This window comes from Pelophylax lessonae (genome assembly GCF_965119305.1).
Source record: "Pelophylax lessonae genome assembly, chromosome: 4".
Taxonomy (NCBI): Eukaryota; Metazoa; Chordata; class Amphibia; order Anura; family Ranidae; genus Pelophylax; species Pelophylax lessonae.
In genome coordinates this window covers 142,351,505-142,365,834 of record NC_138771.1, presented here as the reverse complement: position 1 = coordinate 142,365,834, position 14,330 = coordinate 142,351,505, and the positions used below count along the sequence as shown (strand labels likewise).

Here is a 14,330-nt window from a genome sequence, read left to right as displayed (position 1 = left end):
GATATAAAACAACAGTTTAAAAATTTAATAAACACTACAGGGGCACAGCTTGTATGGTTTAATACTTAAAACGTAGCACAGTCTTCTCCCACCCCCTTTCCTTTTTTCTTTGTGATGTGGGCAGATAATAGGTAGACATAGAAAACCTGATCGGCATTGGCAGACAAATCTATTGCTATTGAGGCAAACAAATAGATGAACAAAAATAAATGAACAGACTCAATGTCTTCGACAACCATTGTGGTTAGGATTGACTGCCACTTTACTGACATTCACATGTACATTGGTGGACATACGATGCCAGACCGGTCACTGGCAATGCATCCCATTTGCTACTGACAGACTTTGTAACTGCACAAACAGAAGTATTAAAATACCTTCACAGTGATAGACTACTTGGTACTGGTAGATTGACTGACTGGCATTTGTATAGGAAGATAGACTGGTTTACACTTTAAACATTAGATGATAGTCTTCCAGTCTTGCTGTTCTTATGGGAAAGAGTAATGATGGGTACACACAGACAGGAACTCGGCTGGCTTGGCAGGAACCAAACAAATTTTGATTTGTATGTAGTCCTCTTTGTTCAACACCAGCCCATCTTTAGACTGGCTTCTATCGAAGAGTCCTACTGGAAAACCAGCATTCAATCAGCTGCTGCAGCCAATAGCGGGGAGAGGACCTACTGAGGAAGTCCTGCATTGGACGCAACGCGTATAGGGGTTATAGGGGTGGCCCCGACATAACGCTAGGCGACTCCATATAGCAGTCCTGAGGTGGTGAGTGATCCCTGTATACTGTGCTTGCCAGCTTTGTAGAGGGGACAGGATTTCCCGATCCAGCCAAAACAAGAGGAACCAGGCACCAGGAAGTATTCGATCCATGTATGTCTTAGTTTGACATATGATGATGTAAATGATCCGGATTGCCCAGTTCATGTGGCTTCACGTTGGTTATCCCTTAAAGGGGAAGTGCTGATTTGACTCCATGTTTATGTAGGGGTGATATTGTGGAGGTGAGAAGTTGTGAATGTCACAAGGTGAAAGTGTTGAGCTGCACGAGATTGAAGAGTGAATATTGAGCACTTTTTCCATTCACTTCAGAATGGGAATTTATCATCAATAACCGAGAAGTATTCTGAAAATGTTAGTTGCCAGGATGTGATGTTGCACCCCTTGTTTCAATACTGAGAGACTTTCTCTGACTTTGCTGATGTGTATGCAGTCGTTACAGCTCTCTCATAACATTTTTACTTTATTTTAAAATACATTTGAAAGCCATTCATGGCCTCAGTGCAGTTATGCATGACTATAGTGTAGAATCAAATATATTTAGCAGCTCTATCTGGAATCGGTGATCTGAAAGGAGGCGAGATCCTTAATGACTGGATACTCCAAGAAAGTGGTGGATATTCTGTTTTTGCTTCAATGAGAATGCCTTCTTCACTGTCTAGCTCTATGTTTCACCTGTGTGATTAGCATTTGACCTGGTATTCAGATTTAAGTATCTCAGTCTTTCAAATTGCTGATAATAATTAAGACCTACATACATTTTGAACAGGTAAGTGCTATTTACACGTCATAATTGTACTTGTAATTTTAAAAGAATGTTTATTACTTTGATTAGATGGCAGATCATGTAACAGTTATGCAAGGAATAAAGAAGTATCCCGGTGTCAGCTATCCTGTCCTAACTCCAAACCTCACTGGATTCCAAGCAGCGGTAAGTACTATATTTATTTCTATGTACATTGATAACAAGATAGGCTTATATGTATACTGTATATCATTCATTTTTTGACAAGATCATTAATGTTTTGGACCAGGGTAGTGCTGTGGACATAGCCTATCTTGATTTCAGTAAAGCATTTGATACAGTTCCACATAATGAACCCATAAAGAAGTTGTACATGCCAGGACTTAACCCTTGGCTGGGTCAGTGGATATGCATTTGCCTAAAAGATGGATGTAAGTGTGGTTTGTAAAAGGGGTTCATTTGGAACAGAGACCCGCCTCTACAAAGCAGTGTACTAGGTCATGTTCTATTTAATACAGTGCCTTGCGAAAGTATTCGGCCCCCTTGAACTTTGCGACCTTTTGCCACATTTCAGGCTTCAAACATAAAGATATAAAACTGTTATTTTTTTGAAGAATCAACAACAAGTGGGACACAATCATGAAGTGGAACTAAATTTATTGGATATTTCAAACTTTTTTAACAAATAAAAAACTGAAAAATTGGGCGTTCAAAATTATTCAGCCCCCTTAAGTTAATACTTTGTAGCGCCACCTTTTGCTGCGATTACAGCTGTAAGTCGCTTGGGGTATGTCTCTATCAGTTTTGCACATAGAAAGACTAAAATTTTTGCCCATTCCTCCTTGCAAAACAGCTTGAGCTCAGTGAGGTTGGATGGAGAGCATTTGTGAACAGCAGTTTTCAGTTCTTTCCACAGATTCTTGATTGGATTCAGGTCTGGACTTTGACTTGGCCATTCTAACACCTGGATATGTTTATTTGTGAACCATTCCATTGTAGATTTTACTTTATGTTTTGGATCATTGTCTTGTTGGAAGACAAATCTTCGTCCCAGTCTCAGGTCTTTTGCAGACTCCATCAGGTTTTCTTCCAGAATGGTCCTGAATTTGGCTCCATCCATCTTCCCATCAATTTTAACAATCTTCCCTGTCCCTGCTGAAGAAAAGCAGGCCCAAACCATGATGCTGCCACCACCATGTTGGACAGTGGGGATGGTGTGTTCAGGGTGATGAGCTGTGTTGCTTTTACACCAAACATAATGTTTTGCATTGTTGCCATTAAGTTTGATTTTGGTTTCATCTGACCAGAGCACCTTCTTCCACATGTTTGGCTTGTCTTCCAGGTGGCTTGTGGCAAACTTTAAACGACACTTTTTATGGATATCTTTAAGAAATGGCTTTCTTCTTGCCACTCTTCCATAAAGGCCAGATTTGTGCAGTATACGACTGATTGTTGTCCTATGGACAGAGTCTCCCACCTCAGCTGTAGATCTCTGCAGTTCATCCAGAGTGATCATGGGCCTCTTGGCTGCATCTCTGATCAGTCTTCTCCTTGTATAAGCTGAAAGTTTAGAGGGACGGCCAGGTCTTCGTAGATTTGCAGTGGTCTGATACTCCTTCCATTTCAATATTATTGCTTGCACAGTGCTCCTTGGGATTTTTAAAGCTTGGGAAATCTTTTTGTATCCAAATCCGGCTTTAAACTTCTCCAACAGTATCTCGAACCTGCCTGGTGTGTTCCTTGTTCTTCATGATGCTCTCTGCGCTTTAAACTGACCCCCGCGACTATCACAGTGCAGGTGCATTTATGCTGAGACTTGATAACACACAGGTGGATTCTATTTATCATCATTAGTCATTTAGGTCTACATTGGATCATTCAGAGATCCTCGCTGAACTTCTGGAGAGAGTTTGCTGCACCGAAAGTAAAGGGGCTGAATAATTTTGCACGCCCAATTTTTCAGTTTTTTATTTAACAAAGTTTGAAATATCCAATAAATTTCGTTCCACTTCATGATTGTGTCCCACTTTGTTGTTGATTCTTCACAAAAAATTACAGTTTTATATCTTTATGTTTGAAGCCTGAAATGTGGCAAAAGGTCGCAAAGTTCAAGGGGGCCGAATACTTTCGCAAGGCACTGTATATATGTAAGTGATATAACTAAAGGGTTGATGGGCAAGGTTTGTCTTTTTGCTGATGACACAAAGGTGTGTAATAGGGTTGATGGTCCCAGAAGTGTCTGTAACATGGAACATGATTTGGCATTGCTGGAAGATTGGCCAAAACAGTGAAAATTGCAGTTCAATGTTTCTATATGTAAAATAATGCACCTAGGCAAAAATAATCCCATTAGAGAGTACACCATTGTACTGTACATAGGAAAAAGATTTGGGAATACTTACTTCAGATGATTGCAAAATGGACAGGCAAAAAAGTGAATAGAATTCTGGGATTCATCATTTGAGGGGTCACCAACAGAAGGAAGGAGGTCCTGATCCCCCTAAATAGACCTTTAGTGTGACCTAATTTAGAATACTGTCCAATTATAAAGATCTTGCTTACAAAACGAGTCCAGAGACAGGTAACAAAAATGATGAAAGGTTTGGGAGATAAAACATATCAGGAGAGACTTCACGAACTTAAAATGTGCAGTTTGGAGAAAATTTTTTTTATCCATGCAAAGTGATGTGTGGGCAGGAAATTTTGAAGCCAAGCAGCCGGCAGATACTTTGTGGAAGGTGCCTATGCCTGAGCCTCCATCCTCAGGTGAGTGAGCTCACCATCCACTGTCTGTGACTGAACTTTCCCCCTCCCTTCCTTATCTCTCTGAGCGAGTGAGTACACAAAGGGAAGGGGGACTCGGGTGTGAGGGTGCTTTAAGGACTCCGGTGTAAGTGGGGCTTTGGGAACCCTGATTTAGGGGTAATGCTAGGAACTCTGATGTAAGTGGGGGCTTTAGTGAGCATAAACCCCCTTACATCGGAGTTTCCCTTTATACCAGTGTCCACAGTGTCCACAGCATTCCTCCTTTATAAATAAATAAATTTGCTGTCCACCACTAAATTGTTCAGCAACCCTAGTTCAGTGGGACATGTCAGACCACAGGAGCAGCATTATCAGGGTGGACATGGGATTTGGTCAGGTTTGGAAACTTGTCCTGATCACTCCTGCACCCTGAATGTTGGCCTCAGCTTGCCCTTGTATTTATAACTGCTCTTTCTTTATTATTTTAATGCAGGCATGATGTGTGTTGTATGTTAAACTACAGAGGATCATTCTGAGTCATTCTCTTGTCAGGTTGAATGTGGTGCCAAAGAAGTAGCCATATTTGGAGCAGCTTCTGAACTTTTTAGTAAAAGGAATATTAACTGCACCATAGAAGAAAGCTTGCAGAGATTCAAAGCGGTTACCGATGCAGCAAAAGAAGCCAATATACCGGTGCGAGGGTAAGGACCTTTCTTTTTATTAAGAAAGCAATGTTACCTGATTCTAGTAAGTTCAATAACTGTGTGCAACACATCTGTCCATAAATTGAAATTTCTTTCAGCTACTGTTGATGTATTCTGCAGCTCACTTCCTTCGAATCACTTTATTAAATGGGAAGTTTGGGAATTAAAAAAAAAAAAAACATACATACTCACCTAGGTGGATGCAACATTGGTCTGATGCTGCATCTGTCCCCTGCCGCCTCTACATTGAGAACTGACTGATCAAACACCCCTGATCGCTCAATTATTGGTCTTAAGGGAGCAGTCACTGGCTCTTTGCTCTCCTTCTCCAGTGCTCACTGGAGCACCAGGCTGTGCAGGGGGTGGAAGTTGATTGCTCAGGCTCTCAGCAGCTTCCTGGGTGGAGATTAAACCGGCAGAATATGGGTCACAAGAGTGCAGAACCAAGTGCACTCCTTTGACCCACAGGAGAAGTAGGGCCAAAAGAGCATTGGCCCCACTTCTCCTTTAAAGGATGCTGTATACAGTATTGTCTTGGCCTAAGCCCTCATACAATTTTGGTTGGGGTCTGCAGTAAAAACATGTAGTTAAGCCACAATTTTACCACTTTGAAGATAGGGGGGGGGGTACATATTGATAAACTCCACAGACACGACGTGGTTCTGCACTCAGTACTTTATTTTCTCCTCTACACTAACTGAACAGGAAGGGGAAATACATCATAGAATAGGAGGGAACACTGAAAAAGATGCAGTAACCGAAATGACCACAAGATGGCAGTATATTAAACAACTATATCCCTTGTACATGAAGTTAACAATCTCACTCTCTTCTTAAGATAAAAAAAAAAAGAACGAGTGAGTTTGACATAAAACATTGTCACACAAAAATGATTTTCAGAACACAGTAGCATTCAAGTGAGTTTGCGTATTTAAACAAACAAAATAAAAATACCAAGATATATGCTCAATGGACCAGATTTTACAGTTTCCATACACCCTCATACAGCGCTTTAAGAAGCATAAGAGCGGAAGCACCTTTTTTTTCAAACAGTCAGCAAGTTGTGACTTGGCTGTTGACCAACGCACTTCTTTGATTTTATTAGCATGTATGAGCTCTTTGACACCGCTTATTTCTATTCTTAGTCTCTTCTCTGTGACCTGTTTTGTAGACTTAAGAGCGTCAAACAGGGAATGGTTATCAGTAACACAGATAAGAGGAAGAGCATTAAGATCAGATTTACCAGTAGTGAGTTCAGAGTAGAGCATAGCCAAGAACATAGCATTGTCAATACCATCTGACATGGCAAGGGTTTCTCCTGCCAGTGTGCTTCTTACCACACGTCTAATTTTTTTAGATTGCCAAAACAGTGGGGAGAACTTTCCTGATTTTTCCATGAGGGCAATTAGAGCCCCACCCTGTGTACCTCCATCTGGAAGATTGCCCAGTGAAGCATCACTGAATACTACCAAACTCAAATCCTCACTGTTACCCAAGTATTGAAACTTAAGTGTTACCTTCTCTGACTTAAGTTTACGGAGCACTTTGTTCACTTCATGTATGGACTGAACAGTAGCATTCTTAATGTTGGATGCTAGGCTACATGTGTCAAACATAACATCTGGTCTTGTTTGTTTAGCAACCCACAGAACCTGTCCTATTTTGGATCTGAGTTGTTCTCTTTCTTTCTCATTCAGTGGGGCCTCTCTCTGTACAGCACGTGTTGCCTGCAAATGAATTGGTTGTAGGTTTTCAATATAACTGTGCTGATGCACCTGCACTACACCACCCACAGTAGCAATGTTCATCCCCACATATGAAAAACTCTCACACTCTTCACGACCCACGTGAAATGCAGATTTAAGCACAGGGATGACATTGGTTACAAAATGCTCTGAACCTGCCCAAAAAAAATCATCCACATGGCATGCCAGTACTCCTGTTACCTCAGACTGCTCATTCTGCCAATAAAACACTGCAGGATCAACCCGTGACATTTTACCCCCACTTTTCAGCATGAGTTCTTTGACCTTGTTGTACCAGTAGAGGGAAGCATCTGCAAGTCCATACACACATTTCTTTAGTTTCCACAACACATTGTCCACGCTCGCTTCTGGTGGGGGACGAATGTAAATGTCTCTTGAGAGTTCCATTCCCTGCAAAAAAGCAGACTTAATATCCATAGAGTTCACTTGCCATTTGTTTTGACAAATAACAGCTAACAGCAGCCTGAGTGACTCTGATGCACATGTGGGAGAATCTTTCTGTAATTCATGCATATTGACTTCTTCAAAACCTCTCGCCACAAGGCGGGCTTTGGGAACAACACCACTAGAAGTTTCCTTTAACGTACAGACCCATCTAGTAGAGATACATTTCTGACCTTTGTCTGTGACTTCTTCGTAAACATTATTATTTTGCCAGTTGTCAATCTCTTGCTGTTTAGCAGCATCAAAAGAGATGTCTTTGGTAATAAGTACATCGCCATCGGTGTTCTCACATTCAGTGAGAAGATCATCAACTTGTGACATGTCTAAAGCTTCCTTTTGACCCTCATTGCCATTTGGTTCAAGATACTGCACATTGTACCAGTTTCTATATTGCCCTTTTGCTTTCCCTGCTCTGCCTAAAACTCTGGCCGTGTGTTTTGTCTCATCATTTCTGTTTGTAAATGTCACTGTCTGACCTGTTTTCAGTTTGACACCCGTGGAACCCACTGTATTAGTAGTATTAGTTTGTCTCACATCTTCTCTATCATCTGTTTCTGTGTTTTCATGGATTTGCACTTCTCTATTAACACTTATTTCATCATCTGAATTCTCTGACATATCAGTGTGTATTACATTTTCTTTTTCTGTACTATCTCCAGGAATATCAGGTAGTACAGGTGTATCCCCATCCTGTGCATTAACTTTATTCAGTCTGGACTGGTGTACTCTGACAAGGATACCACCATGTCTGACAAACACTACAGAGCCATCTTGACCGATAACTACAGCAGGACCTTTCCACTCTGTACTGTCTGCTCGTTTGTAGTACACTCTGTCTCCTGTCTCATACTTTTCATCTGTAGGCCTAAGCTGCTTTCGTAAAGCTCTTTTTATTCTTTCTGAGCATTCCACCTCTGCTCTTCTGGAAGCATGCAATGCTGCTAGGTGCTGTCCTACTCTAGTACTCATAGAAGTGCCTTCTAGAGCAGGCAGTTTATTAACCAAAATGGAGAGAAGATTAGGACTGTGACCAAACACCAGCTGGTGTGAACTATAACCATGCACATTAATCATACTGTTCTTGGCCATTAAAGCCCAGTCTAGAGCAATCTGCCAGCCACACCCGTTTTCCCTTTTCACCTTCAGAAGAATCTCAGTCAGAGTCATGTTGTGTCTCTCCAGCAGCCCGTTGCTCCAAGGACTGTATGCCGCTGTGGTCTTCATCTCAATGTTGAATTTTTCTGCCATCTCTCTTATCTCCTCATTATTGAACTCACCACCGTTGTCAGTGTATATCCGTTTTGGGGCACCATGAACACTTATCCACGAGTGAATGAAAGAGTTGACAATTTCAGAGGCTTTCTTTGTTCTCACAATGTTTCCACCGCTGAAGCGTGTGAAATGGTCGATGATGTGAAGGTACCATATACCAGGTTCCAGCTCATGTAAATCCATTGCCACCGTCTCATTGTACTCTGAGGCTAAAGGCAAACCCACAGCAGGCCTGGGCTTGGTCCTATTATATCTTTGACATACCTCACAGTCACGGATAATCTCTTGCAGAATAACTGGATAGTCTTTGTCAGTATTTCTAGAGCTGAGGATAAGCCTCTGCAGCCGGTCTGCAGAGGCATGGCCAAACTGTTTGTGAAGCTTCAGGAGAATTTTACGCTTCTCTTTTGTAGACATCTCTGCTGTGGTGACAAGAACTTCACTTTCATTGGTGTCCACTTCAGTATTACCATCTCTAATGTCGACACAGTAGTGTCCCGAACTAGTGAGCTCAAGAGGCACTGGTTGCTTGAACATGACAACTTTGTCATTCTCCATGTCTAAAACAGTTCCTGCTCTCTTTAGAGCCATTTTGCTCAGCAGTAAAGGGATATCAACAGGAACAACTTCCGTTTCAATGTGACATTTTGTTGGTCCGATCTTAGCGGGAAGCTTTACCTTTCTGTAGGAGTGTACCACCTGACCATCACCAAATCTGAAAGGTCTACAGCTTGAAGATTCTGTTTGCATCAGTTTGTTTATTTGGTCTTTCATGTAACTATCCAGCCACTTTTCACCACAAACAGTACGTGTGCATGCTGTGTCAATGATAGCTGATCCCAGTGATTCAGTTAGGAAAATCTCCGAGTCCGTCATAACTTTTGTAAACAGTGTAATGTTACACTCTTCGACATTTTCATCTTCTGCTAGCTTTACTTCATTTCTCTGATGAGGACAGTCTTTGGCCCAATGGTACGTGCTCTGACAAATTACGCATTTTGTTCGCTTACCATATTTGTCGAGCGGGTTTGTACCTTGCTGTGGCTGCCACTGTCTATTCTGTGACTGGCTGTTGTTCCGTCTGAATTTACCTGGTGGCCTCTGCTCCGTGAAAAACGCTGCATCTTGAGTCAAGCTGCCTCCACTTGCTCCACTGGTTTTTCCTCCGAAAATCCGCTTTAACGCTGACTTCATGGATGCAAATGTTAAATCCGTGCACGCTGTAAGTGCTAGCTGCCTACTCTTCTCTTCAAGGCAAGCCGTGTCCAGTAGTTTAAATGCTAACACAGCGTCAGGCAAGGTCATGTTGTATTTCTTCATGCGGTTGTATCTCTGCTCAAAGTCTATGATGTAGTCTGCCATGGACATCGCGCTGTCTTTGGAAATCGAGTCGAAATGAGAGTACGCTTCATAAGCGCGGTCTTTTTCTTCTCTCAAGAATACAGAGTCCAGCTTAGCTAACAAGGTTTCCATACCATTATCTTCATTCAGATCGCTCGCGGGTATTTCCGAAGCGGTCTCTCTGGCTCGCCCCTCGAGCCCTAACACCACCGCTAGTGCCTGCTTCTTCTTGTCCAAATCCGTAACAAGTTTCCAAATACTAATTTCATTTTTCCAGCACTCGTATGGTCTGATTTCGTCAAACTTAGGTGGTACTCTATAGTTGGAAACCATCCTCTGCTACCATTGATAAACTCCACAGACACGACGTGGTTCTGCACTCAGTACTTTATTTTCTCCTCCACACTAACTGAACAGGAAGGGGAAATACATCATAGAATAGGAGGGAACACTGAAAAAGATGCAGTAACCGAAATGACCACAAGATGGCAGTATATTAAACAACTATATCCCTTGTACATGAAGTTAACACATATTTCGAGGCTAAAAATGAAGTTCCCTTTTGCAAACATTACCCATTCACATGAACGAGGCCATAACCACCCCACAACCATGTGTATTGTGGTGGGTTTTTAAAGGTTAAAGCAGGCAGTGAAGGGGCAACATAATGTCACCTCATCACCTGTCAAACACTCTCTGAAGAGCTATCCACCATGGATCGCACTTTGGAGAACACCACAAGTGTAAAATAACCCTTGCATGGCTGAGAACGACAACTAGGTCAGCATGTAAAGCCAGCATTTTTTTTTTTTTTTTTTTTTTAGGATCCCTGTTGGAGCTTTATATGTTGCATTTGACAACAAGAGGGTATTTATTCCTATTCAGGCTTTTACAATGTTGAAAGAAAAACATATTTTTTTAATTAATTTGTTACTACATAAAGTACCGTATATGGTTTTTTTTTTTTTTTTTGCTATTCTTTTTATTAAATTATAAAACCAATCTGAGTGGATTTCCTGAAATGTTGTGTCTGGTGACTTTGCAGGTATGTGTCTTGTGTTCTTGGGTGCCCATACGAAGGGAAAATATCACCAAGTAAAGTGGCAGAGGTAAAATAATATATGATCTCTTTTCTAAAACAACTACACCTTCTGCACAAAGCACAGATATAAATAAAAGCTTTATTATTCTTTTTTTTTTCCTTTAGGTGGCACACAGGATGTTTTCTATGGGTTGCTATGAGATTTCCTTAGGGGACACAATTGGTGTGGGGACACCAGGCAGTATGAGAGACATGTTGACTGCTGTCCTAGATGTTATTCCATCTAAAGCCTTAGCTGTTCACTGCCATGATACGTACGGACAGGCTCTGGCCAATATACTTGTAGCTCTGCAGGTAACACTATGCCTTTTACCTATCTCTCACATCTGTAGTGTTTAAACATTCACTTTTTAAAAGGTAAAACGTTCATCATTTCCTGTGAATACTGATTCTGAATTGGAGGGTATGGTTCATTATAATCACCTGGCGCTCTGTCTGTGTTTTTAATGAGAAAATCTGCAGGGTCTGTATCCCTAAGGGCCCATTTACGCCAAAAGGCGGTGCGGGAATAGCGTGTTTCCTTTAATGCCATTGAATGCGCTGCCCTTGCGAAACGCATGTGTGTGCCAAATATTGTTAATAACACCCCAGCGCGTTTGCGGACATCAGATCCCATGGTACCGCGGTACATTGTGGTTTGGTAAAGTGTGTTCTAAAAAAGTAGTTTTTCTTGTGTTCCAGCGCATTTTGCAGCCCTTTTGTAAACTGTCCTTTAGGAAGTATTTAACCTTTGGGGAGTGTTTCACCAAAACTGAAATTCCTATTGCAGGGAATGCCTAGAATTTCACTTGCATCTTAGTGCAGACCTTTGGGGAAATCAGTGGGCCAATCACACAAGCAGGAAATGGAATGGGGGTGTTCTGTACACCAACAGCATTTCGGAGGCAAGCCACACCTCCTTTCAAACTTGGCTGAGGAAGGAGGAGAGGCTTGCCTCCAAAACACGTCCCTATTGGCTACTCCCTTCCAGGTTGACAGACGAAGTTCGTGGCTTTGACATTTTATTTCATTGTATATTAGAACTGTACTACACCAAGAGTCTGCTTGGTGCTTCTGTCCCCTCTCCCTCCAACCATATAACGTCAGCTATGAAACCCACTACATTTGTTATATTTGGATTATATTACCAAAGGGTGGCCATAAACGGCTCAGACCCACCCCATCCAAAACCCAATATGTCACTTAGGTGAGGATAGAGTCATTTAGGGTTAGTCTAGGAGGCAATAATGAGCTCTTCCAACCATTGAACAATCGTGTGTCTCTTTAGTTTCTTGGGTAAGTAACATGATGTATAGTGGCAGGGACTTGCACTACAAATGATGACACTACATTTTTGAAAGGAAATGTCTGCCTGTATATGGCCACCTTAAAGTATAACTAAGGACAAAACCTTTTTTTGAATATATTTGGGTTTTCATTGCGGTCAGTGCCCCCTTAGGGAAATTCACCCTCTCTATTTGTCCTGTATACCATTATCCTTTAAAGTGAAGGTAAAAGAAAATCCCACATTTTGGGATGTTACCGGAACAGAAATAGAGGGAACAATCTACAATTGGAGACACTAGATCTGGTGAACCTAGTGATAACCTATTATTCCCAACTTTGGAGGGATTTCTCTTCACTTCCAATTATGGCTATAGGACGTGAGGAGAAATCGCTCCAATGGGACACAGATGGCAAAATAAGTAAATAAATCAGACAGGTATTCTAAGGGCTCTTTCACACGGGCGTTCAGTTTTTTTTTGCCCGATCAGGTCCTTTTTTTTTTTTTTGAAACGGACACGGATGACACTTGTATCATCCGGTCCGTCTGTCCGTTTTTCATCCAATCCGTTTGCGGATGAAAAACGGACATAATGTATCTCTATGTAAATACGGATGTCAGCGGATGACACCACTGACATCCGTTTTTGCGTCCGTTCCGTTTTTTGAACGGAAGAAAAAATAGGTTTCTCTTCCGTTCCAAAAAACTGAACTGAACGGAAAGGACGAAAAACGGAATGTCAACGGATGATCATCCGCTGACATCCGTATTTACATAGAGATACATTATGTCCGTTTTTCATCCGCAAACGGATGGGATGAAAAACGGACATACGGAACGCCCTTGTGAAAGAGCCCTTACCCTTTCTTACTCCAAAATGGAAAAAAAAAGGTTTGTCCATATTTCTATTTTAAGTATAGATTAAATTGTACATGCGGTAATTCCCCATGTGTTTAGAGTTGATCATGTTTTAGGACCTGAGATCTAACCCAATTACAAATCTTGGAAGATGTATAAGACCAATGTTATTTTAGTTGAAAAATGTTTCCTAAGGTTTTAAAGCAGATCTAAACATGCCTATCCTTTTCAGCCAAGGAAGCTGCCATTTTAGCCTCTGTTTGATCTTTAACTGCCATGATTGTGCACATGTGATCCGTTTAAGACATCAGACATTTGATGGTTTGACAGTTTGGTTAAGAGCACAACCAATGTGACATTTAAATTTCCGGCATGTACTGGGAGTGTAGCTGTTTTTTTTAAACTGTTAAATCTATGGTTTTATTTCAGCTTTAGGCAGATTAAAACAAAGCTTTATAATTTATACATCCATCATATTGTACAGGAGCTTTATGTGTGCTGTGTAATCTTCTAATGTTTTAAGTACCATTGTTTTCAAATTGTACACTTTAGTGTGACAACGGTGTTTAAAAAATTTCTTACAATTCCAACAATTTTAATAAACAATTGGATTGTAAGATGCAATGTATGTGGTCAACAAAAGTCCTCTAAAGGGTTGTTAGATATGATGTGCGGATTTGTCTTCTAATTATTCAGTTGAATATACATATGGCATTTCAAAACATAAAATTATGGAATCCTAATACTGTGCTGCTGAATAACATTTAGTTTAGCTTCTGGCAATAAGGATAGATACACAGATGGTGTAGCTTCCCACAAACGTACAAAGAATATATTTCTTCATTACTTAAGGCCATAAGAAGAACTCTGATCAGAACATTGTGCTGTGATTATAGACCAGGTTCTTTTCTTTACACATTTCTTACATCGCTTTGAAACGATAGATTCTATTAAGCAGTCCTGAGCTGTTTTTTTTTTTTTTTTTCTTTTTGTTTAAGGGGAAACTCCTCTCTATATGTTTAATTTAGAATGACATTATACTTCTTATTCTGCTGCACGGTTCTGGTTATCTGACACTGTTGCTCTCTGTGTGACAGATGGGAATACATGTGGTGGATTCCTCGATTGCCGGCCTGGGAGGATGTCCTTATGCACAAGGAGCTTCGGGAAATGTGGCCACGGAAGATGTGGTTTACATGCTTCAGGGCCTTGGCATTCACACGGTTTGTATAAATAACCTTTATTTTGGTGTGCCTTCATGCCACTACTGTCATATTGTCTCTAAAATGAAAACGTCC

General features: G+C 41.1%; 1 protein-coding gene across 1 annotated transcript in view; it reads left to right on the top strand.

Moving 5' to 3' along the window:
- Positions 1–14,330, top strand: part of LOC309552079 (hydroxymethylglutaryl-CoA lyase, mitochondrial-like) — a 35,175-nt gene that overhangs the window by 11,894 nt on the left and 8,951 nt on the right. Inside the window, exons 4-8 of the mRNA XM_082252853.1 lie at positions 1,627–1,722; positions 4,834–4,982; positions 10,854–10,917; positions 11,016–11,204; positions 14,130–14,255. Coding sequence (XP_082108979.1) covers positions 1,627–1,722; positions 4,834–4,982; positions 10,854–10,917; positions 11,016–11,204; positions 14,130–14,255 — 624 coding nt within the window. The remainder of the gene's footprint in view (positions 1–1,626; positions 1,723–4,833; positions 4,983–10,853; positions 10,918–11,015; positions 11,205–14,129; positions 14,256–14,330) is intronic.